The sequence below is a fragment of the Elephas maximus genome, chromosome 16, assembly GCF_024166365.1.
Source record: "Elephas maximus indicus isolate mEleMax1 chromosome 16, mEleMax1 primary haplotype, whole genome shotgun sequence".
In the NCBI taxonomy this organism is placed as follows: Eukaryota; Metazoa; Chordata; class Mammalia; order Proboscidea; family Elephantidae; genus Elephas; species Elephas maximus.
In genome coordinates, this window is record NC_064834.1 from 72485817 (window position 1) to 72508408 (window position 22592).

At 50.7% G+C, this 22592-nt stretch overlaps 1 protein-coding gene across 10 annotated transcripts in view; it reads left to right on the top strand.

Moving 5' to 3' along the window:
- The window catches only part of TACC2 (transforming acidic coiled-coil containing protein 2), a 264177-nt gene that overhangs the window by 143660 nt on the left and 97925 nt on the right, over positions 1-22592 (top strand). For 9 of the 10 annotated variants that reach the window (XM_049855746.1, XM_049855751.1, XM_049855752.1 and 6 more), the window contains one exon: positions 9257-9376. The exons of the other annotated variant lie outside the window; for it this stretch is intronic. In XM_049855746.1, the coding sequence (XP_049711703.1) occupies positions 9257-9376 (120 nt within the window). The remainder of the gene's footprint in view (positions 1-9256; positions 9377-22592) is intronic. 10 annotated transcript variants of the gene reach the window in all.

Consider the following 22592-nt stretch of genomic DNA (forward strand, 5'->3'; position numbering starts at 1 on the left):
TGTCGAGCTGATTCTGACTCATAGTGACCCTATAAGACAGGGTAGAACTGCCCCCTGACCCTATAAGACAGGGTAGAACTGCCCCGTAGGGTTTCCAAGGAGCGGTTGATGGATTCAAACTGCTGACCTTTTGGTTAGCAGTTGTAGCTCTTAACCACTGTGCCACCAGGGCTCCAGTGGTATTAAGGGGCCCTGTTTAAAGTATAGTTCCTCCAAGAGAGATAATGTGCCATTTATACTTCATCAAGGAATGATCTAGCTACCTGGCTTCTGGCCTCGGAAGAGCAAGTACCTTATTCAAAAGTAAGTGATGAGGTGGAAGAATTGCTGTTTTTTCATCTAGAAAAGGGGCTACCCAAAAGTCTTCTCTGAATAACAGAACTTCTTAGTAGCACGTACAAGGTGCTTCGATGTCCACAAATCGTATTTATATCGCAGTACCCCCCAAGTTGAGTACATTGGGGTGCATCTCTGTATCTAGAACCTCTGAGTCTCCAGCATCTACCTGGCCACGCTATTGAACCACGTGAAATAGCCATATTGGCAGTTGTCAAACATTGGCAATTTCAGGTGGTTCAAATGAATGTGTGGTTTTGTTCTCACTTGGGTTTCTCATGGTTCTGAAGCAGCTTTATCTGTGTAGGTTTTGGCACTCTGAATTAATAGTTAAGTCCTAGTATCCTTTTGGAAACCCTGGTGGCAAAGTGGTTAAGAGGTATGGCTGCTAACGAAAAGGTCAGCAGTTTGAATCTCCCAGGTGCTCCTTGGAAACCCTACAGGGCAGTTCTACTCTGTCCTTTAGGGTCACTATGAGTAGGAATTGACTATGAGTCAGAATTGATGGCAGCGGGTTTGGTTGGTTTTTTAGTCTCCTTTTGTCCTCTGTAGCCCCACCCTTGCTTTGTCCAGGGTCTATCCCTGGGGTACTCAAGGTACATAAGCTACCTGGCACCTGGGAGGAAAACCCAAGGTGCTGATGGGGACATTAATGACCTGGATGAGCCAACCACAGCAAAGCCTCTTTACAGTTTTGGGATGGTGTCTCAGGGTTCTGTAGAGAAACAGAACCAGGTATAGGTAACCCAAACCCACTGCGGTCGAGTTGATTCCGGCTCCTAGCGACCTAGTTGTAGATGTACGTACTTACATACAGAGAGAGAGACTGAGAGAGAGATTTATGTTAAGGAATTGACTCACACAGTTGTGGAGGGCTGGCAAGTCCGAAATCTGTAGGTCAGGCGATGGGAAGAGTGAAGCGTATGGGAGTTTTGGTAGAATGTCTGTTTATAGTCTGAAGGCAGGAAGGAAACCCTGGTGGCGCAGTGGTTAAGAGTTCAGCTGTTAACCAAGAAGTTGACGGTTTGAATTCCCCAGGCGCTCCTTGCAAACCTTATGGGGCAGATCTACTCTGTCCTACGGGGTCACTAGAAGTTGGAATCAACTCAGTGGCAGCAGGTTTGGTTTTTTGTGTGTTTTTTTTTTTGGAGGCAGAGTGAAACCAGTTGTTGCTGAGTCGATTCTGACTCTTGGCACCTCCAGCAGAATATAGCCCGGGGAAAACTCCCCGTTGGCTCGTAAGGCCTACGACTGACGGGATGAGGCCCACCACATTATGGCCCACCACGTTATGGTAATCTGCTTTGTTTAAGGCCCACTGATGGATTTAATCATGTTATGATTCAGCACTAGTATCAGTAGACTCAAGTGTCTGGCCAAACAACTGGGCACCATAGCCTAGCCAAGTTGACCCTTGAAATCAATCACCACAGACAGTATTTACCACTTTCTTAGGTGATATTTTTCCTTCCTGATGGAGTTTTGCTTGGGCCAAGCTTAAATATAATTTCTTTCTTCTGAGCACAGACTTGCTCTGTGATAGGGAAAGAGGATACGAATGTGCTTGGGACAGATTGGCCAGGTCAGGGTTAAACAGCGCCCACCGTTAGGAATCTGAAGGTCAGCAGATTCTTTTCACACTTTCATAAGGGCTGGTGGTCACATGCTGATGTACCTCGCTGGCAACTAGAAATATCTGGATGTGCCTGATATGGCGTTCTACCCAACTACAAGCCTCTTTCAGCACCTTCTGAGTTTGCCTTTGCAACTTCTCAGTGGCAGTATCTCAGGAGGTGTGTGCCATGTCTCCATTGACTCATTTTATGAAACCCCAGGCCTCCATGAACTGATGGCCCAGTGCTTATTTTGACCAAGCTGAGTTCTGCAAACGCCAGGCTTCCGTGGACTGATGGCCCAGCACTCGTTTTGACTGAGCTGAGTTCTCTGAACCAGCAATTTTCAGAGGACTTTCCTCTTTCCAGCTTGCGGCTCACTTTCAATCTGAGCCGAGGCTTTGGCCTTAACGCTCACCCTGTTACATGATCAGGCGCACGTGGGGACCCAAGAAGAAAAAATAGAGAAGCCTGTGGGGAAGGGCTATTGTGCTAATACCTTCCAGATGGTGATATGAAATGGGAGATAAGATGCTGTCACTCCATCTGGCCCTACAAGACATGGTATCTTCTGTCTGTTCCTTGGGGACTGTTATCACCCTCCCATGACAGCCTGGGTCACTCTGGTGTTTGTCCCTACAGAGGGGCTTAACTCATCAATGCTAGTCGACCTCTGAAATAAAATTTGCTAACAGTCCAGCAGGGATCTGCCAAGAAGGACTTGAAAGCCCTGAACAGGGAATAAATGGAGGACGGTGGCTGACAGCATCTCACTCCAGCTGGATTTGTAAGGCCCTCCAGCTAAATGCAAACTCTGGAGCCACACTGTTTCTCTGGCTGTAGGTGGGACCAGCTGCTGTTTGTGAGGACCTTGGTAAGGTACGAAATCAGAGATGGCAAATCCAGTCCATTGATAGTGGTTCCTTAGGAATCTGTGTTGAGAAGGATTCTGAGGCCCTCTGTGTAGGATTTTATCTTAGAAAATGAACAGAAAGATCCTCAGGTATGACATGCATAAACTCGCTTAGTTTATTGCAAGGTAGTCATGGCAGGGTGCACAAGTAAGACCTCACAATATTCCTTTAGAACCTGTGAATCAGAGTTAACAACTACAATTACAGTGTTAGTTCAATGGTTAGGGTCCAAATAGTTAGCCTTCAGGCTTTTACCTTTAACGAGAGGTCTCGGGAGGAAGGCTTAACCACGGCTTAAACTCAGGGCGGAGGTCCGTAGTCATAGCTAGGGTTCAAGGTCGGTGGCAGTGAACAGAATCTCAGTTCCATCTTTGTCTTCTGTCAGTAAATGAGGTGAAATTTAGGGTTTACGTGCAAGTTTGTCACCTTGGCTTCACACGACAAGGGCCAGCGGGCCAGCGCGATGTCAAAGGCTAGAATGTTCTATCTTTTCTCCAGGATTAGAGAGTAGCTGAATGATGCATCTTTCTTCTCTTCAAGATTAGAGATGAGGGAGGTTGTTTAGATTTATGTCACGTTTCCTTGTGTCACAGCATGCTGGGTCAAAGTGAACTTAATGTTTGTTTACATTCCTTGCATACTTCACATGCTTCTATGTTTCTATGTCTAAGTTCAGGAGTTTTCTAAAGAACTTTCTAATAATTTACAGTTAATGTTAGCCTCACAAAGGCAGACATATTTCTGTTTCTAAATTCGTATTCTCAGTGATTATACATATGTACTTTGAAACCATAATAGTGCCTTATATCTGAAGGGATTTGAGTGCATTATAGAAACATACAAAACACCTCCCCAGCTGGACTTGGCCGGAAGGATTGCCTTGATCGATGAGTCACATCTGTCTGCTGAAAGTACGGTGGTCTGTGTGCCCTCCATTTGTCAGTTCTGTCCTAAATAAGAATAATGTAACAGGCTTAAATTTAAATCAAGCATTCCCTCACCTTCCAAAAATAGCTATGTTCTGCATGAATTTGACATAAGCTTCTTTGTTATTCCAATGAAGTTTGGAAAACTTTAACTCCTTACCTGGGAAAAGGGATTTGGCCATTTACAACTAGAGAGCCTCCACTGGCCCTGCCCTAGGTACCTTTACAGAGGAGGAGCTTGGCAGCAGGGGAGCGAACAGCCATGCCCTGCGGAGATGAAATGAGTGCAGAGTAGGTGGGCCCCTGCCCCCATGTGGCTCACACGTGCTGTGTGTGGCAGTTGTCTGGAGTAAAACTGGGCGCCATCAAGGATCCAACTTACTGAGACTGATGTCTTTAAGATGAGTCACCGCTGGTTGACACGAACTGGCAAAGGTTGTTGGCGAGAAGGGAATTGTCCTTACCTCCTTCTCGGCTCTGCCATTACAGCATCGCCCCCGGCAGCTCAGGAGTTTTTGAGGATCTAGTGCCTGGGCTGACTCCATGGGTATGACCTCTGCCGTTGCCCAGGGCCGTGCACTCAGATGGACCCCCCCCGCTTGGTTTAATGCTCTGCCCTTGCCCTCTTGAAATTCTTAATACGTTTTGAATGAGGGCCCAGCATTTTCATTTTGCCTAAAAGTCATTTTCCAGGTCCTGCTGGGCCAGATGCATGTTTGGGAAACCGGGCACAGGGGAGGAAGGAGAGGAGCTGCCCCGGGCCAGGCACTTTTTATGTGCCAAGCTCTGCTGGGCTGGAGGGACCATGACAGCTGACACCTATCTGCTCCCGGGGGGCTTGTGGTCCAGTAGGAGAGAATGAGGTGCCAGCAGAACTAAAACACAAAAAGTGTGGGAGGGCAACCCAGGAGGGTCTCTTTGCTTGGGCAGCGCCTAAGTGAGCGGTCCAGGATGGTTGTGGGGGGGCCAGGATGGGATCTGGGGAAGGGGCAGGCATTCCAGGTGGAGGGGCTGCTTGGGCAAAGGCAAGAAGCCGCCTGGAGCGTGGGAGTAGGAGGGAGAGATGGGGGAACAGAGCCGGGTCATAGGGGCCTGGCATGAGAGGCTGAGGAGTCCCACCTGCATTCCAAAGGCGAGGGCCAGTTGGGAGGGTTTTAGGAAAGTGAAAGACCCGCTCAGGAGGGTGCTTGTGCTGGGTGGTTCTGGTGGCTTGAGGAGATGGACTTGACTCTCTCAGGGAACAAAGCAGCAGGCAGACAGAGCAGCTAAGGGGATGTTGTTCACAGAGGCTGAAGGCCTGGACCAACAGAGGCGGCTGGACAGAGAGCACACATGCAGGAAGGAGAAGGTGGTCCAGTCAGCAGCCAGGGCTGACAACCAGGCACAGGGGTGAGAGAACCCAGAGGAGAGGGCCCTGTGGACTTCTGATGCCAGGGCTTGGCTGGGGTACCATTGATTGTGCTGGGAAATTAGGGGGGGGGGAGGGGGCCCGGAGAGGGCCCAGAGGGAAGGAATGAGTTCAGCAGGGGCCAGAGGTGTCGTGAGCGATGAGTCACTGGCCTCCCGGATCCCTGGGGAGAGGCCAGCCACCAGCAGTGGGGCCTGGGAGGGAGGGAAGAAGGGAGGCGCCATTCTTCAATAAGCTGTTGAGTCATTTGTTTGGAGCTGCCTTTGGCTGATGGGACCAGGCCAGCACAGGAAGGGTGTGGCCCAGAACTGGGGCCAACAGAGGGATGTGTGGAAGGAGCAGGACTGGCTTTAAGGACAGTGGGGTCCCCAGGCTGGAAGAGGCTAGGATGTGTGGTCATTGATGCCCCAGGGTGTCTACGGGCTGGGACAACGAATGGACTCATGGACGTTGGGGTATCCTCGTTGCATCCTAGGGCTGTCTTGACCTTGATTGTCGAGGTATGTCACCCCCTCATGTTTGCATTTCTCTGATTAGCAATGAGGTCACAGCTGGATCTCCCCGCCCCTCTGCCAGTGTTTCCAAAGACAGAAGTCTTTTCTTGCAGTGTGATTGAGACTGCGTTAAATCAACAGACCCACAGACTATCACCTCTCCTCCATCTGCATGGGATGAAGTCAGATCTTCCTGGGCGTGCACAGTGGAGGAAGGAGCCCGACCTGGTGGAGTTTCTTGAGAAAGCTACATTTTTGATTAGTTGTTTGAGTTTATAAATGGTCACCTCACTGTCATGAATATGCATAAATGTAGACTTCTGAAAAACCAGACCATTGAGAACACTGTGGAGCACAGTTCTTCCCTGACACACATGGGGTCACCATGAGTTGGAATCCACTCAGTGGCAACTGGTTAGTCATCTGAAGTACTAACATGGTCTTCTTAAGTAGCTTAAAACTCATTACTGTCCAGTGGATCCCAACTCATAGCAAACCTGTAGGACAGAGTAGAACTGCCCCCATAGGGTTTTGAAGGAGTGGCTGGTGTATTCAAACTGCTGACCTTTTGGGTAGCAGCCTAGGTCTTAACCACTGTACCACCGGGGCACCAAAGAGCTTAAACAGCCCCCAATAGCTTGCATTCTTTGTTTTGAGTCATTCCTAGAAGAAATAAATTACTCCAGGCACTGTCCACGTTGTTACAAATAAGAGTTTGAACAGCTAAGTCTTGGCTTCATCTGTAAACCCACTCTGCACTTTTGCCCAGTTCTGCCTCAGCATTTACTTGTAATTCTTGTTCACCTGTGGATTGGCTTTCCTTGGGGCTACCCAGGGTCATTGCTCCCTGGTCTCACTTTTTCTCCTTGTTTTCTTGTGGACCCAATGAGAGAAGGCAACGGGATTCCAGCTTTGACTTTGCTTATGACACTGGGCTTGGTGGTAGCCAGTTGACGCCATGGGGCTCCTCCTCTGCCCGGGGAGGGCTGGGCATTGGTTTGCAGAGACACAAAGGTGGGCTGGAGATGGAAGCTCTGGGCCCTCTGGCTTCAACCAGACTAGTTCCCGTGTGTTGGTCTCAGCCTTGGGGATCGGCATGAGGTTTCCCTGCTAAAAATGGGCGTGAACACCCTAGACCAGATGCATCCAGCTCTCACCTGTATCTCAGGTTAGAGATCCACAGCACCAGGTGTGTCCTTCAGGTGGGAGGTGTGTTGCAAGTATGTTTTTGAAAGAATAGTTACTGTTGCCCCGGAATATTGTTCTTCTTCCCAACTGCTTTCAGATGTGCTTTGTGGAGCAGCAAGAACAGAGTGAGGCTGTGGACACATCTCCCTCCTCCCAGCCCGTGGCTAGGTTGTTCCCAGCAGCCCATCAGTTAGGGACGAATTCACAGCTACGTGGTGATTTACCCTCTGCATTATGAGATGGGGGTGCTGAGGGATGATCAAAATGTGGGTCTGCTCAAAGGGGGATGTATTACATGTGAATGCCATCCAGCCATCAGGAAGACCACTGAGACGTTCTGTACTAGGGAATTGACCCCAGTGCCCAAGGGACCTGTCCTCCTCCCTAGCTGTTTTTTGAGTGCTTCTGATGGGCCAGCCTGGGCTAGATATTGGGGTTTGGGTGACTATGACATATTCGGTCCTTGCACTCACGGAGTTCATGGTTCAGGCTCTCTAGTGGTAAGATAGACATCAGATAAATATCTACGAATCTGATGCAGATCTTGGAGGAGGACAATAGGGTTACAGGGATATACACTAGGGGAGTCCATTAGGAAGTGGCCATGGTGGTGGGTAAGGATTCAGGCTGCCTGGGTTCATATCCTGGCTCCACCAATTACTAGCTATGTGACCTTGGGCAAGTGACCTCACCTTTTGGGGCCTTCATGTCTTCTGTAAATTGGGGATAATGATATTGGCCTTAAAGCGTTGTTGTGAGGCTTACCCCAGGTCATGTATGCAAAGCACTTAGCACAGCAATGAGCTCACAGCATTGGGCTCACAGCATTGCAGCATTGGGCTCACAGCACTGGGCTCACAGCACTGGGCTCACAGAATTGCAGCATTGAGCTCACAGCATTGTAGTACTGGGCTCACGCATTGCAGCATTGGGCTCACAGCACTGGGCTCACAGCATTGCAGCACTGGGCTCATAGCATTGGGCTCACAGCATTGCAGCACTGGGCTCATAGCATTGGGCTCACAGCATTGCAGCACTGGGCTCACAGCATTTCAGCACTGGGCTTATGGCGCCAGGCTCACAGCATTGCAGCACTGGGCTTATGGCGCCAGCGAGGCAGATGATTATTGATGCCCAGGCTGAGACCTAGATGGAAGGACTAGCTGGCCTTCAGAGTGGAAAGGCTGCAAGGCGAGGAGGTAGTGTGTGCGTGTGTGTGTGTGTGTGTGTGTGTTGGGGGGGCGCTGAAAGGGGCTGAGGATGGCCTCAGCCAAGCAGGTGAGGGAGCAGTGACAAGTGAGCATGGGCTGAGGCTGGGCCTGCAGGCCTGCTACGCCCCGTCAGGAATTTGGGGCCAGATGCATTGGGCCAGGTGCTGTGGCAGCTGCCCTCCAGGCCAACACACCAACTGCCTAGGTGGATTTTGAGAAAATGGAAATTAGCAGAATGTTATTGAAACAGAAACCCAAGCCCTGGATTTCTGCCACTGGGAGCTGCCTGCAGGTGCTGAAACCCAGGGGGCACAGGTGATCCCCCACCAGAGCTAGGAAACCGCAGACCCACTGGGCTCTCAGTGCCAAGTCATGTAATTCCAGTTCAGCTGCCCTCGGCCCCACAGGCTCCCCCACTCCACCCCAGCGTCCCCCATGGAGAGAGGCTGGGAGTGCCAACTCACCCTGCCATCACAGAGTTGAGCCTGTGAACGGCATTAATGATCTTGATTTTTGCCAAAGGGGGAAATCAAAGCCTGATTTGAGCACCAAAGCAAGGCTTATATCTTTTGGCTTTTGTGTGTTCACAGGAGACAGTCCTGTTTTCCCTTTTTTAGGCCTCCCTCGACTCTGGGCGGTTCCCTGTTTGTCCAGCAGGGGGCACTCATACATTGAAGGGAGGCTGTCACTCTGCACTTCCCCCCCGCCCCGCCCCGCTCCCCCCTCAAGGAAAGGAGGGTCCCAACAGGTCCCTGGTCAAGGCCTTCTGTTACCCATCAGCCTTTGATTTTATTTTTTATTTGGCAAATCCTGAGGTGTTTGCAAAGTTTTTGTTTTTAGTTCACAATGCAGAGTTCCATTGCCTATAAAAAATTAGTAGAAATGATCACATAAAAGTCCCTCCCTCCAAACAAAAAGCAAACAAGAAAACTCACCTCCAGTGTCCTGAACACCTGAGCTGCCTCTGTGTAGGAAACCCCAGGTTCTCTGAGGAGGCAGGAAGTCCATGGGCCTGGGCTGGGGAGCTGGTGGGGAGCGTGGGGAAGGAGTATGCTGTGTCTTTAAAGAGTCCATGTGTGGGGGTGGGGGTGGGTGAGTAGGGCCTGATGAATGTTCCCTTAATGAACCAAATTCCACTTGGAATAATTCTCCCATTGTGTCCCCAGCCCCTCCCCAGTTGCTGCCTGTGTGGACCTCACTCCCCCAGAGTTGGAACATGGGTCTTTGGCTTCCGGCCCTGCTGCTGATGGAGTAGAAGCTTCCATACCCTCCAGGGACTTAAGCAGGTACTATGTGCGGCTATCTCTGCAGCAGCTTCCCAGGGGGAAGACCTAGTGGTCACAGTCCCTCAGGCCTGGAGTGAGCTGCACTTGGGACTGTGCCAACAAGGCTTTGTCAACTTGGACCCATCACAGCCAGTCCCTGAAAAGAGGGACCTGAGAGAGCCTGGGGTGGTCTGAGCAGAGCAGGTGAGGGTGGGGCAGAGAACCAGCGCCTACAGCCACTGGGCTCCTGACCTCAATAGCCACTGGGCTCCCGGCCTCTATAGCCACTGGGCTCCCCGCCTCTGCAGCCACTGGGCTGTGGTTGATCTGAAACTGACCCTGTTAGTAAGCTCTTCATGCAGACAGTGGGATGCTCTGTGTGGGCAAGTATTTGGAGTTCCTGTTTCTTGGCTGCGAGCCCTGGTGGGGCAATGGTTAAAGCACTCTGCTGCCAACTGGAAGGTCAGTGGTTCAAACCCACCAGCTGCTTCACAAGAGAAAGGGGTGACAGTCTGCTTCTGTAAAGATTTACAGCCTTGGAAACCCTATGGGGCAGTTCTGTTCTGTCCCATAGGGTCACCAGGAGTCGGAATAGACTTGACAGCAATGGGTTTCTAGGTACACAGCAGGTTCGGTATTCTAAGCCGTCCTGTTTAGCCATTCAAGTTCCCCAAAAGGCATTCTCGGGCAGTATTTTATGCTGGGGAGCAGACTCCACCTGGTGTGCCAAGAAGTCAGGCCTGTGCTCCTTGCCCTCGGGAAGCATGGACGCTACCTGGGAGGCACACCCAGCTGGGAAGTTAAGCCCTGTGGGCAGTGAGCAGAGCAGTGGGTGACCCACTACCGAACCAGAGTGTCCACAGGCAGCGGAGGAATCAGGATGGAAAGTCGCCGAGAACAGATGTGGTTGGGGAGGCACAGAATGAGGAGGACGGTGGGGCTGGATCCCCAGTCTATCTTCTCTGGACCATGCTCCACAGACCATGAAGCTCTTCCTTGGTGGCGTAGCGGTTAAGCGCTCAGCTGCTAACCGAAAGTTCGGCGGTTGGAACCTACCAGCCGCCCCGAAGGAGAAAGATGTGGCATTCTGCTTCCATAAAGATTACAGGCTTGGAAACCCAATGGGGCAGTTCTACTCTAACCTATAGGGTCCCTATGAGTCGGAATCAACTCAAAGGCAGTGGGATCACTGGCGGAAGGAGCGCTTGTGAGGTTTCCCCACTGTAAAGCTATCCTCCCTTCCATCCTGTATTCCCTGGAGGGAAGCCATTACGCCCACCCCACACTTAAGAAGGAGGGGTTATGCTCCCCTATCTTTAGGGTAGACCGTCTACATAATTTATTTGGAATTCTTCTGCTCAGGAGATGTGTCTCTTCTCCATACATTAATTTATAGAATCCTTTATTTGCACCTACTTTGGGCTGTAATCCAGCACTACTTTACTCTGTTGCTGGAACTGTTCAGCTTTGGCTGTTGTGCCATTCATTAGGTCTCGGCACCTTTATTTTACGAGTGTCCAGGAGCCCCTGAGGCAGCACTGGGACATGATCAGATTTGCATTTGTAAAAGCTTCCCCAAGCTGCCTGGTTTCAGGATTGAGGGGGGGCCCCAGGCTCAGCTGGACTGACCAGGGACGGCTGTGGGTCCATTGCCGTGAGCGCACCCCCACTGACCGTCACGATATGGCCAGCAATACTCTCTGTGGCTGCTTCTCGCCGCCCAGTCTTAGCCTGGATCCAGGGACCCAAGCAAATCTTAGTCTTTTCCCCTTTGGTGGGTCCCTGGAGGTTTTCAAAACAAGTTTAAAAAAAAAAAATGCACAGATGATCATTATTCACCAGGCCTAGCCGGGGTCTGAGGGCCTCGCTGGTCTCTATGGCTTGGAGGTCCATCCTCCATCAGGCCTCCTTTCCAGCCCCACGGTACTGGTCAGCAGTCCTCTGCGTGTTGACCCTGCAAAGGCTGCCACACCCCCCACCCCCATCCCTGCTTTGTCTTGCCCTCTTCGGGCTCCAGGGGAGCAGCAGGCAGGGAGACCTGGTGTCTTGACAAAGAAGGCTCAGCTCTGACAGATGTTCTGCTTTGGGAACATGCTGGTGACTTCCTGCTGTCTCCTCCTATGTCTTCTAATGGCTGCTGTGCAAACGATGACATCATCCCAGTGTAAATGGCCTTTCTCCAGGAGTCCTCACATGGTCTCCCGCCTTCCCCACGCCCATTGATAATCACTAGGCCACAAGCCGTGGGGAGAACAGATGTGACTTGAGAGGGAGGAGGGAGACCGTGGAAGGAGGGAAGCTTACCTCCTCTGCTTCCCAGCCCTGCCCGGAGCAGAAAGCTGGTCCAGCACTGGTCCTCCTTCAGTTTGGCCCTTCCGAGGCCTTGCCTAGTCAGCAGGTTATCCTGACCAACCAGAGAGATTGGCAGATCATTAGGCAGCAGGTAACTGAGCTGTGGAGTCTCTGGGTGGTGCAAACAATTAACCAAAAGGTTGAAAGTTCAAGTTCACCGAGAGGTGCCTCAGAAGGAAGTCCTAGTAATCTGCTTCCAAAGGATCAGCCCTTGAAAACACCGTGGAGCACAGGTCTTTTCTGACATACACGGGGTTGCCGTGAGTCAGAGCCAACTCGACGGTTCTGGGTAATTGAGCTGAAAGGGGCTGGAGCCAGGCCGGGGGGCTGAGAGTAAGAACGTCCAGGGATGGCAGTGGAAAGACCCCACTCCAAGGCAGCCACCGCTGACCGCGTGTTTGGGGCCCTCTGGGGGCTTGTGGCACAGAGCCTGGGGTGTTGGCCCCTGGGCCGAGTGGGGTGTCAGCCCGAGTAAATGTCCCTGTTTAGAGCTGACCTCCCACTCTCCCCGCTGGGAACGGCTGGCCTTTATGAATTGGTAACTTGGAAGCCTGGAGAGGTTGGGAAGAAATGAGATAGGAGGTGCAGCTGGGCTTCTGGCAGGGAGGAAGGTGGTTCCCTGGCTCAGATGCAGGCATCCCAGAGAGCACATCCGCCAGGGAGGGCACCCTCCAGGGAGCACGCCCCCCCAGGAAGGACACCTGGAGAAATGCTGCCCTCACGGTGGCCTGTTGAGGGGAAGTGGCCCAGGGTTTGCACCCACTGGCAGCCTGCCCGAGTTGCTCTCCCTCCATCTGCACTTCTCCAGTACTTAGAGGGAGTGCAGAGACCTTCTTCGGGCCCCACCTAGGGTGGTGCCCCCCATGTCAGAGAAGCGAGCCCGGAAAATGCTGCATCCTTACACCTGGAGCCAGTTCGGCTGCATGCCTGCCACCTGGGTGGGGCCTGGCTGGTCCTCTGAGTTTTACGGTGAAAGGTGTTGGGTTGTTGAGGCTGTGGTCTCTGTCGACAAGACCTGCATCAGTGACACTGGGGGGGGGGGGTCCCAATGGGACGCAGCCCCCCCCCCCCCCATGTGTGCCACGCCTCAGTCGTTCTCCTGCCTCAGATCTACTCGTGTCAGGGCAGACCGGGGAGTAATATGCTGCGCCATCTCGCCGTGTCAGCGAGACCAGCGGGGTCTCCTGCTCCGTGTCTCTTCCTGTGAATGTGAACCAGCCAGGGCAGCTGTGGGGAGCCCTGGCATTGGTGGGCGGCATGTCCGGGGCTCCACCTTGCTGGACCACAGCCAAGCAGCAATCAGGGGGTAGCTGGTGCTCCACTTTCCAGAGAGAGCCCCATGGAAGGTGGCCCCCTCCAGTCTGGGGGCACAGGCGTGGGAGAGGGCGGGTGAGGATCCCAGCCCCACTCTGCTCTGTCGTCCAGCTGGGAGGAAGATGGGGAGGCAGCAGCAGCCCTCGGGGCTTCTTTGGGCTCCAGGCTGGAGCACAGCAGGGAGGAGCTGAGCTGTGGGTTTTAGCGTTTTGACCCCATCTGGGCTGAAGTCCCAATGCCCCTAGGGCATCGTGGGAAAGGAATCGACCCTGAAGTGGGGCCTGTGAGAGGCAGATGGTGTGATGATCATGCAACGAGTCCCTGAGAGCGCAGCTGAGAATGCCCAGGATAGCCCCGGGTGGGTGGAGGTTCCAGGGTTTGTAAGGCCCCTTGCTCTCCGAATTTGGGCAGCTGAGGCCAGGAGCCACCCCTCCATCCCCACTGAGGAGTCCTTGACCCCATGTTATACCGCTGCCACTATGTAATTGTAGGTTTTTACACCTGAAGAGGCTGCTTTTCTTCTAGGCCAAGCAAGTACCTTCTAGTCTGCAGAGCCAGGTGGAGGTCAGGAAGGGAGGTTGCTAGGAGCAGGCTTGGTCACAGACTGCCCCAAAAGAGGGTGACAGATAACCCCCAAACCAAGGTAGAAGCCTGAACAGAGGCAGGGCCCAGGGAGGGGTTACCCACTGTATACCCACTGCTGTCGAGTAAATTCTCATAGTGATCCTATAGGGTTTTCAAGGCTATAAATCTCTGCAGAAGGGGACTGCCACATCATTCTCCCACAGAGCCGCAGGCGGTTTTGAACTGCTGACCTCTCAGCAGTTGATCACTTTAACCACTGCGCCACCAAACTCCTTATAACCTATAATACCCAATGTTAATTTCTGTCATGCATTTAGGTCTGCCTTACAACATTTTTTTTTTACAACACTAGGTAGGAGAAACATTCACTATTCAGGGACGGGTAGGAAAGAGAAGGTTTCTCACAAGGGCACAGCTGGTTCAGGGCCACCCCCTGCTTGGGACTCCACTGTCTGCTGCTGGTGAGTCCTTTCCATAATCCCTGTGCAGTCCGGTATGAAGTCACAGGTCTCACTGTCAGGAGCAGAAAGTGAGAAGCGATTGGAGTCTAAGTGGAATCACTTAGCGCTTTCTGGTGCCTTTGGGACGTTCCTGCTTTGCTGGCACAGTTTTTGACCCATCCACCCATCCATCCATCTCCTCAACAAACCCGTCTTGGGTGCTTTTTCTGTGCCATGCTTCTGTTCATTGGCTTTCAGCCCCGTTATCTTAACCTGAGACACCTAGGCTGGACCCTGTGGTACTGGAAGCCACAGGCAATGATGCTCAGTGAGATTGGTATTTAGACAGAGAGATGTCCGGGGGCCCTGAGAGGGATGCAGGGTGGGGCAAGTCATCCTCAAAGAGCCAGCTGGCAGCAGCGCTGGGATTTCTTGAAGAGGGACGGAATATCCCAGCTTTTACCTTGAGACATTAAAACAAACAAGCAAACAGAATATTAATGGGGAAAGTCTCCCAAGGTGAAGGACAGAGCATTGCCCAGAGAAGCTTTGTATAAATGTCTCTGACTCAGACCCACAGTGAGAAATTTTATGTTGCTACCAGTGTGCACATACTAACACACACACAGACAGACACACACACACACAACTGGCACAAAACGTCCCTCACTAAGCAGGATGCATTAGTTTTCTGTTCTGTGCTGTTCCTATTCCCACTAGTAACCCTGAGCCCTGGTGGCATGATGGTTAAGTGCATGGCGGCTAACTGAAAGGTCAGGTGTTTGGCTCCTCAGGAGAAAAGACCTGGTGATCTGCTCCTGTAAACCAACCAAAACCCGTTGCTGTCGAGTCCATTCCAACTCATAATGACCCTATAGGACAGAGTAGAACTGCCCCATAGGGTTTCCAAGGCTGTAATCTCTTTGGAAGCCGACTGCCACATCTTCTCCCACAGAGCAGCTGGTGGGTTCAAACCACCGACCTTTTGGTTAGCAGCCCTGCTGCATAACCACTGTACCACCAGGGCTCCTCTGTAAAGATTTTAAAAACACAAAAAAAAACCTGTCGCTGTCGAGTCAATTCCAACTCATAGTGATCCTATAGGACAGAGTAGAACTGCCCCATAGGGTTTCCAAGGATGGGCTGGTGGATTCGAGCTGCCAACCTTTTGGTTAGCAGCTGAGCTCTTAACCACTGGGCCACTAGGGCACCCTGTAAAGATTACAGCCTAGAAAACTCTGGGGCAGTTCTACTCTGTACTATAGGGTCTCTATGAGTTGGAATCTTCTTAATGGCACACAACAACAAATGACAACATTCCTATTCTGGTTTATTTGTAGCCTGTTCTATTCTTTTTTTAAAAAAATGTTGATTGATACCTGCTATTGATGACATGATTGTATGATGCATCCTCTGGACCATTTCCTGAAGGAGAAGGGGGCTTGGCCCTAGGGAGGCACGTGGTACCCGCCTACCCTCAGAGGCAGGGAGATGTGTGGGGACAGCCGTGGTTGGGTGTGGGGGGCAGGCAACCTCGTCCTCATTCCCTGCGATCAGAAGAAGGCTGATTGTTGCGTGAAGCCTGGCAGGACTCAAGGTGGGCACCACTGACCCTGCTGGAGCAAAGCGTGATGAGGCGAGGGACAGGAGCTGTTTATAGACTCTGCCTGGGATGGGGTGTCAGGTTCTCCCTGGAGCCTCACCAAATGGCTACAGCTTTCTTCCTCCAAGATCATGATGACAGCTGACCTTCACTGAGTCCTTTTTCTGTGCTAGGCGCTGAGCGGAAGGCCTTCATCTCTTTTAATCCCCACAACAGCCCTGTCAGGCAGATATTGTTATTGTCTCCATTTTATGGGTGGGAACACTGAGGCCCCACGAGGTTAGGCACTTGCCAAGGGTCAAAAGCTAGTCGGGCAAAGCTGTGGTTGGATCCCTTTGGGTCAGGTAGCTTGAGGGACTCCTCTGGGAAGCCTGCCAGCCTCGCTCCTTCACCTGAACGAGGGCCTCTGGGCTTGGCATCTGTGGAGATGCCGAGAGAGCCAGCAAAGCGGGGCCCCCTCAGTCCTCCCCCAGTTGAAGCGATGTCTTGCTTTTTCCACAAACAGCCCTAGCAGCAGCTATAACTCCTGTGTGCTGCGTGCTGTTGGCCTGGTGCTGCCGGGCTGAGAGCTTTCCTTTTCCTCATGGAAACCTTGTACGGTGGATGTTGGAGGGGAGACCCTGTTATTCCTTCTGTTGTGCAGATGAGAAAGGAGGCACAGAGGGTTAAGTAACTTCTCAAGGTCACTTAAAGGCCAACTGAGGGAACAACCTTCCTCTGTATCCATTAGTCTTTTTGACTTAAGTGCCTGAGGAAGAAAATATTGTTCAAACCTTACTTCTGAGCATCCCACCAGACTCCCCCTAAAAAATAAAAAAATCACAAAAGCAAAACCCAGGCCTGCCTGCCATGTGAGGTGTTGAGGACAGAGAGGCTGGACAGCTGGCTTCAGAAGAAGGGCCAGGCCTCGTCCCAGGGATTTCTTCACTGGGTCTCTTGGAGCCCCGGTGGTGCAAACTGTTGATCGCTGAATTGCTAACGGAAAGGTTGGCAGTTTGAACCCACCCAGCATCTTCAAGGGAGAAAGACCTGGCAATCTGCTGCCATAAAGATTACAGCCTAGGAAACCCTAGGGGGCAGTTCTACTGTCACACTCGACCTGACAGCACCTAACAACAAAGCTCTGGCCTCAGTTGCAACAATTTTGATCTCTGCCTCTGTGTTTATAAGTACAGGTCTGTTCATCCATCTGTCTTTCCGTGTGTCCCCATATTTACGGAGGGCCTCCCACATGCCTGACGCTGGGCTGAGCATTGGGGACTCATGGGCATACGGAAGGCTGACCTTGCCCAGGTGGTTACAAGGAGGGGGTGTGCTGTGTAAGGAGAAACTGAGCTCTCTGAGGGTTGGGAGGGGAGATCTACTTGAGTTTGGAGGGATCAGAGAAGGCCGTTTCAGAGAAGAGCTGCCAACCTCCTAAAACAAACGCAGCTTCTTGGAAAAAGGAATCTGTGGGTGGTATGAACAGTTAACAAGCTTGGCTATTAACCAAAAGGTTAGATGTTTGAGTCCACCCAGCGGTGCCTCGGAAGAAAGGCCTGGTGATCTATTTCTGCGAAACCAGCCATTGAAAACCTTATGCATCACAGTTCTACTCTGGCACAAGTGGGGCCACCGTGAGTTAGATTTGACTCAACGGCAACTGGTTTTTACCACGCTGGGGTGTCGTTTGGTATGTGACTACCAGCGACTGCAGGCAGGTTCTGTAATACTCACACAAAGTAGGGGCCCTTTCATATCTCTCTGGATTAACAGGTCACAGAGATACGAAAAAATGCAAGGTAAATGATGCATTTATTGTGTTTCAAACTTTTTACAGTACGTCCCCAGCCTCCCAAAAGCTGTTGGGGCCCCTGGCACTGTCTGTGTCTAACGGTTGCTCGCTTATTTCCCTGGGCCCGGGGATGCAGGCAGGACTTGGGTCAGTCTGTGTCATGGAAAGATTTTCTTCACATGTACAAATCAATTCCAAAGGTCTGGGTATTTAGGAAAATAACCCCGAATCCGCAGACACAGTTTTAAGCTAATCACACTGAGCGATGGTTAGGAGGCTACAGAGGGAATTACAGACAGAGACTCTGGGGTGGTTGTGAAAAGAGGGAAGTATTTTTAGGTCTTGGTAGTGTGTGCATGCCTGCTTGCGCACGCACACACACATATACACACTGACACTCACACGCACACTCTGCTTGCAGACGTTAAGCTATCAATAGCTGCTCGTGGATGCTATTTCCGAACAAGAGTTGTGGATTTCTCCTTTCCTGAGCCTTGAGTCAGCAGTTCTGGGGCCGCAGCGCCTGGCTCCTCCACCCCACTCACAAATAGGACAGCCCCGAATCAGGCTCTGTGCCGACTTCTCCAGCCTGGGAAATCTTCATCCCCAGGGCAGCTCCGTGTGTACAAACCACTGGCCTTCCTAAATGAACAGGCCCCTCCCGGAGCAGAAGGCAGTTGCAAGAACCCCCTCTCTCTGCTTAATACGAGGGGTGGCCAAGAGGCTTGGAGTTTCTGAGTTTGCTTCTTGGCATCTTCTCCTTAGAAGGGCTTCCACCCTGAACGGCCTCTTGGGGGACGATAGGGTGAGGGGGAGCCCTCTCCCACTGCAAACAACAGGTTCTGCGGTCTCAACCTGCTTCTCAAGTCCGTCTTCCCGAACCAGCTTTGCTGTTGATTTTGGCCTCTGGGAGATCCCATCTCTGTTTACAATCGAATGTTTTCCTTAAAAGGCCTTTTATGCCTGGTACAAAGGAGCCTCAGAGACCAGTACACTTCAATTCTAGAGAAACTCAGTGGATTGATACAACAAAAATACACAAATACAATACAAATACAAACCACATACAATATCAAAGCTCTTTCAATAAAAGCCAAACCTTTTTATTAGTGTTCTTCTGGGAAGTAGTTCCCCAAGAAGTAAAATGGGTAACACGGGTTGTGTTCTTGACCCTAGACAGAAGCAGTTACCTGTCCCCAGTGGGTCTATCGGTTCCCTCTTCCCAGGTTTGAATGAAACCTGACTTTATTTCCAAGTAAGAGCTTGAACCTTGGGCTAGGTTGGGACTTTATTGGCCAGTGTTTACCTTGGGCCACCCTCTTTGTTTTTTGCCTATGATCTTAAACCTAGTTTTAAAAGTAGTTACAGGAAGAAGGTCTGGGTGATACGAAGAACATAACCACTTAAGGCCATGTAAAGTGAATCCACTTAATGAAGCCAAATTTGATGGTTAATAGTGGGGAAAAGGTTTAATAGGTATGTTATCTTGAAAAAAATTATGAAAATTATTTTGTTTTTGCCATGAGACCAGAAGAAGTGGATGGTGCCTTGCTATACCATTACTGAATATTTTGATCAAAGATGCCATAGGAGAATCTTGGTTAAAAGGGAGAATGCAGAACAGAATTTCAAATATTCATAGACTCCAGACTTTCTGGAGCCATGGGGGCTGGATGAACCCTGAAACTATTATCCCGAGATAATCTGGAAACCTTAAACCAAAAATGTCCCCTGAAGTCTTAAAACCAAACAATGGTTTTGCTTAATCAGTAAAAAATGTCTGCCTTGAGCAATGTGCTCTTTTAAGAACTATCTATATGGGATTAAAGTGACAAGAGCAACTCAAAAGATCAGATAGGTGCAGTGAGTGTATGTTGATAGAGGAGAAAGAACTCAAAAAAGGAGGGTAGAATGGTTGTACAACTTGAAGAATGTAAACCATGTCACTGAATCGTACATGTAGAAGCAGTTGGATTGGTGTATGCTTTGCTGTGTATATTCTCAACAACAACAAAATAAAATTAAAAAAACAAAAAAATAATTGTATATGTAGCAAAATGTAGACATTAATGATAACCATTCCTTAGCCATAAATTATCATGATCATGCTTAAAATGGACAAAGAATCTGGGGTACATTTTTCTGCCGGCATTTCAGGGTTGCATATTCTTTCCCTCACCAGCTCAATCACAGCCACTTTTCTGTAAACGTATAAGGGCTGATATATGGGGATGTCGAGAGGTCCTGTGTATAAATATGGTGACGGTGGTGAGGAAAACACACATTACATCAGATTTCTGGATGTGGGCAGCCCTTCTCCAGAAGAGACCAAGGGAAACTTCTGGAAAAGATGGGGCTTTATCTGAGCTTGTGGTTCAGCCCAAGGAAACCACCCAGACTCCCAAGGGCGAGCGTGTGAGATTTAACACAGCGCGTAGGAAAGTAACCATGCCTGTGCTCTTGGAAAAGAAGGAGCCCGACCACCTATCTTTTCTCTCTTCACCAGAAGACTGAAGACTTGCCAGTACCTTTCCCATGTCCTCGGGGGGCTTCATGCAGCTTAGCCAGTCATTATGTGTTTGTGGGGCTCTGGCCGTTCATAGGGCACATGGGAAGGCTGGAGAAAGGAGACTCCAGGTATAGACACGCAGATAAAGTGAGACCCCAAGGAAGTGAGAAGGTGCCGAGACATTCAATCCACTGGCAGTTGAGAGAATGGCAAGAACTCTGTGGCCTGGATGTGCTTGGGAGCTGGGTGCACAGGAGGAGTTGAGTGTGGGGAGAAGCTGGGGAGGGAAAACGCAGTGCCTTCTCGGCACTGGGGTGCCAGCAAGGAGCCTGGGCCTGCTGGCATGTAGGACGGGGCGAGGGACAGGCTCAAGGCCAGGATGTAGAAGTGGTACTTTGTCCTGAAGGCAGTGGATGACTTCTGGAGCTTTTCTGGAATGAGGTAGAGCAACATATGTGCCGTGTCTCCAAAAGCCCAGGGAAGAGCATCCCAGGTCTACAAGGCCTGGGGCGGAGAGAATGGTAGCAGCATGCCATCCTTGACCGAAGCCTGCTGCTCTTGGGTCGCACAGCATGCTTCATACTGACCTATGGGTGCCACCTTGGGCCACAGAGATGCCTGAAACAGACCGCTTCCTGGCGCTTAGGATTTTAGCAAGGGCAGTGGGCATGCCTGGACAGTTCCTTGGATCTTCAGAAGGAGCTTGCCATAGAATCGTGCTGACTTGGGCTGGAGATGGGGCCTCTGCTGGGGAAATACATTGCATGTGGGCAGCGATAACAGGCAGAGCCCTGGGGCCTGCCTCAGTCTGGCTCCCTAAAGAGAAGGCCCACGTGGTTTTCTCTGCCTACCCACAGTGGCGCGTTGGGTGGTGGTGCAGGTCAGTGACTGGAGGAAGCAGGCCTCTGCCCAGGTCCCATTGTCCATCTGTATTTACTTTCTCAGCACTCTCCAAATACAGCTTTCTGCGGTCTGACCTACTTTCTGGGCCAGTTAGCAGTTCAGGGGTCTGTTGGTTGTGTTTGGAGAGAGTGGCTGCTTTAGCAACTGGAGACTTTTCTGAGGCTGGAGTCAAACGGAACTGCCTGAGTTTGTTTTGCTCTGGGTCTCAGAGGTGCTTCATATTACCTGCCTTCTTGACTGTGGCTCAGTCCCTTGGGCCTCTGCAGGACTTCAGAGTCTGCATGACAGAGTTTATCACTCAGTTGCGTACAGGGACTGGTCAGGATTGGTGATCCTTCTGGTGCATGTCTGTTAAGTAATTTGAGAACAAACCAAAAAACTAAACCAAAGCCACTGCTGTGGAGTCGATTCTGACTCATAGCAACCCCACAGGACGGAGAAGAACTGCCCCATAGGGTTTCTGAGGCTGTAAATCTTTACAGAAGCAGACTCCCACATCTTTCTCCTGTGGAGTGGCTGGTGGGTTTGAACCACCAACCTTTTGGTTAGCAGCCAAGCGCTTTAACCACTGTGTCATCAGGGCTTCCTTAACTTGAGAATAAAAAAAAAAAAAAAACAGAATAGGGTCATCTTATTCTGCGGTTATAGGCTAGACACGTAGTAGATAAATTATTATATGCTGAATTGCTAATTCTTTTAGAAATGATAGCTGCATTCCTTACCCAGATCTAGGGTATCCTGGGGACATGAGTAAGGAAGCTTTCCAGTGGAGTCTTGGCCTACCTTCAGAATCCTAGAATTTATGTTGTTAGCTGCCATCAAGTCAGCCCCCGACTTGTGGTGACCCCTCGCACAACAGAACGAGACACTGCCTGGTCCTGCACCATCCCCATGATGGGTTGTGGATAGGACCATTGTGATCCACAGGGTTTTCATTCGCTGATTTTCAGTGGTAGATAGTCTGTCTTAGTCTAGAAGCTCCGCTGAAAGCTGTTCAGCATGAGGTACATTGGCCAGGAATCAAAGCAGGTCTCTCGCAGGAAGGCGAGAATACCACTGAACCATCATAGTCCCCAGAATTCCCTGTGGGCCTAAAGGCCAGCAGATGGGCTGTCTGAGTTCAGGACCTGAGAGTGATGAGGATTCACTCTAGAGAGGAAGGGCTCTGAGTGCAGTGGCCTCTGCCCCTCACGGGGTGACCACGGTGGAGTCCCCAGTATGGGTGGGAGTGAGAAGGCCGTGAGGAAGGGAGGAACAGCAGGGGCTTGTGAAACCAGCTCCTTCCAGAAGGTTGGGGATACGCAAAGGGGAAAGGGCTGCCTTAGCTGACTTTTCAGGTAGCTGGTGTTAGCTGGGCTCCTTGGGGGCTGGGACCATGTTTCTACCCTCAGCTCTAGCCAAGGGCCTGGCCCAAGAGGTGTTGAAAGGATGTTTGAATAAATGAGGGAATGAGTGATTACAGTGCTAACTGCTGGCATTTAATAATTTTAGATGAAAATTTTTCAAATATATACTCATGCTTTTTTTTTTCTAAATTTTATTTTGTTGTTGAGAACATACAAGAATTCAAGTTTCTACATGTATACTTTAGTGACATTGATTACATTCTTTGAGTTGTACAACCATTCTCACCCTCCTTTTCTGAGTTCTTCCTCCTTCATTAACATAAACTCACTGTTACCTTAGATTCCTACCTAATCTTTGAAGTTGCTATTGTCACTTTGACCCCATATAGATAGTTCTCTCACCACTCGTCT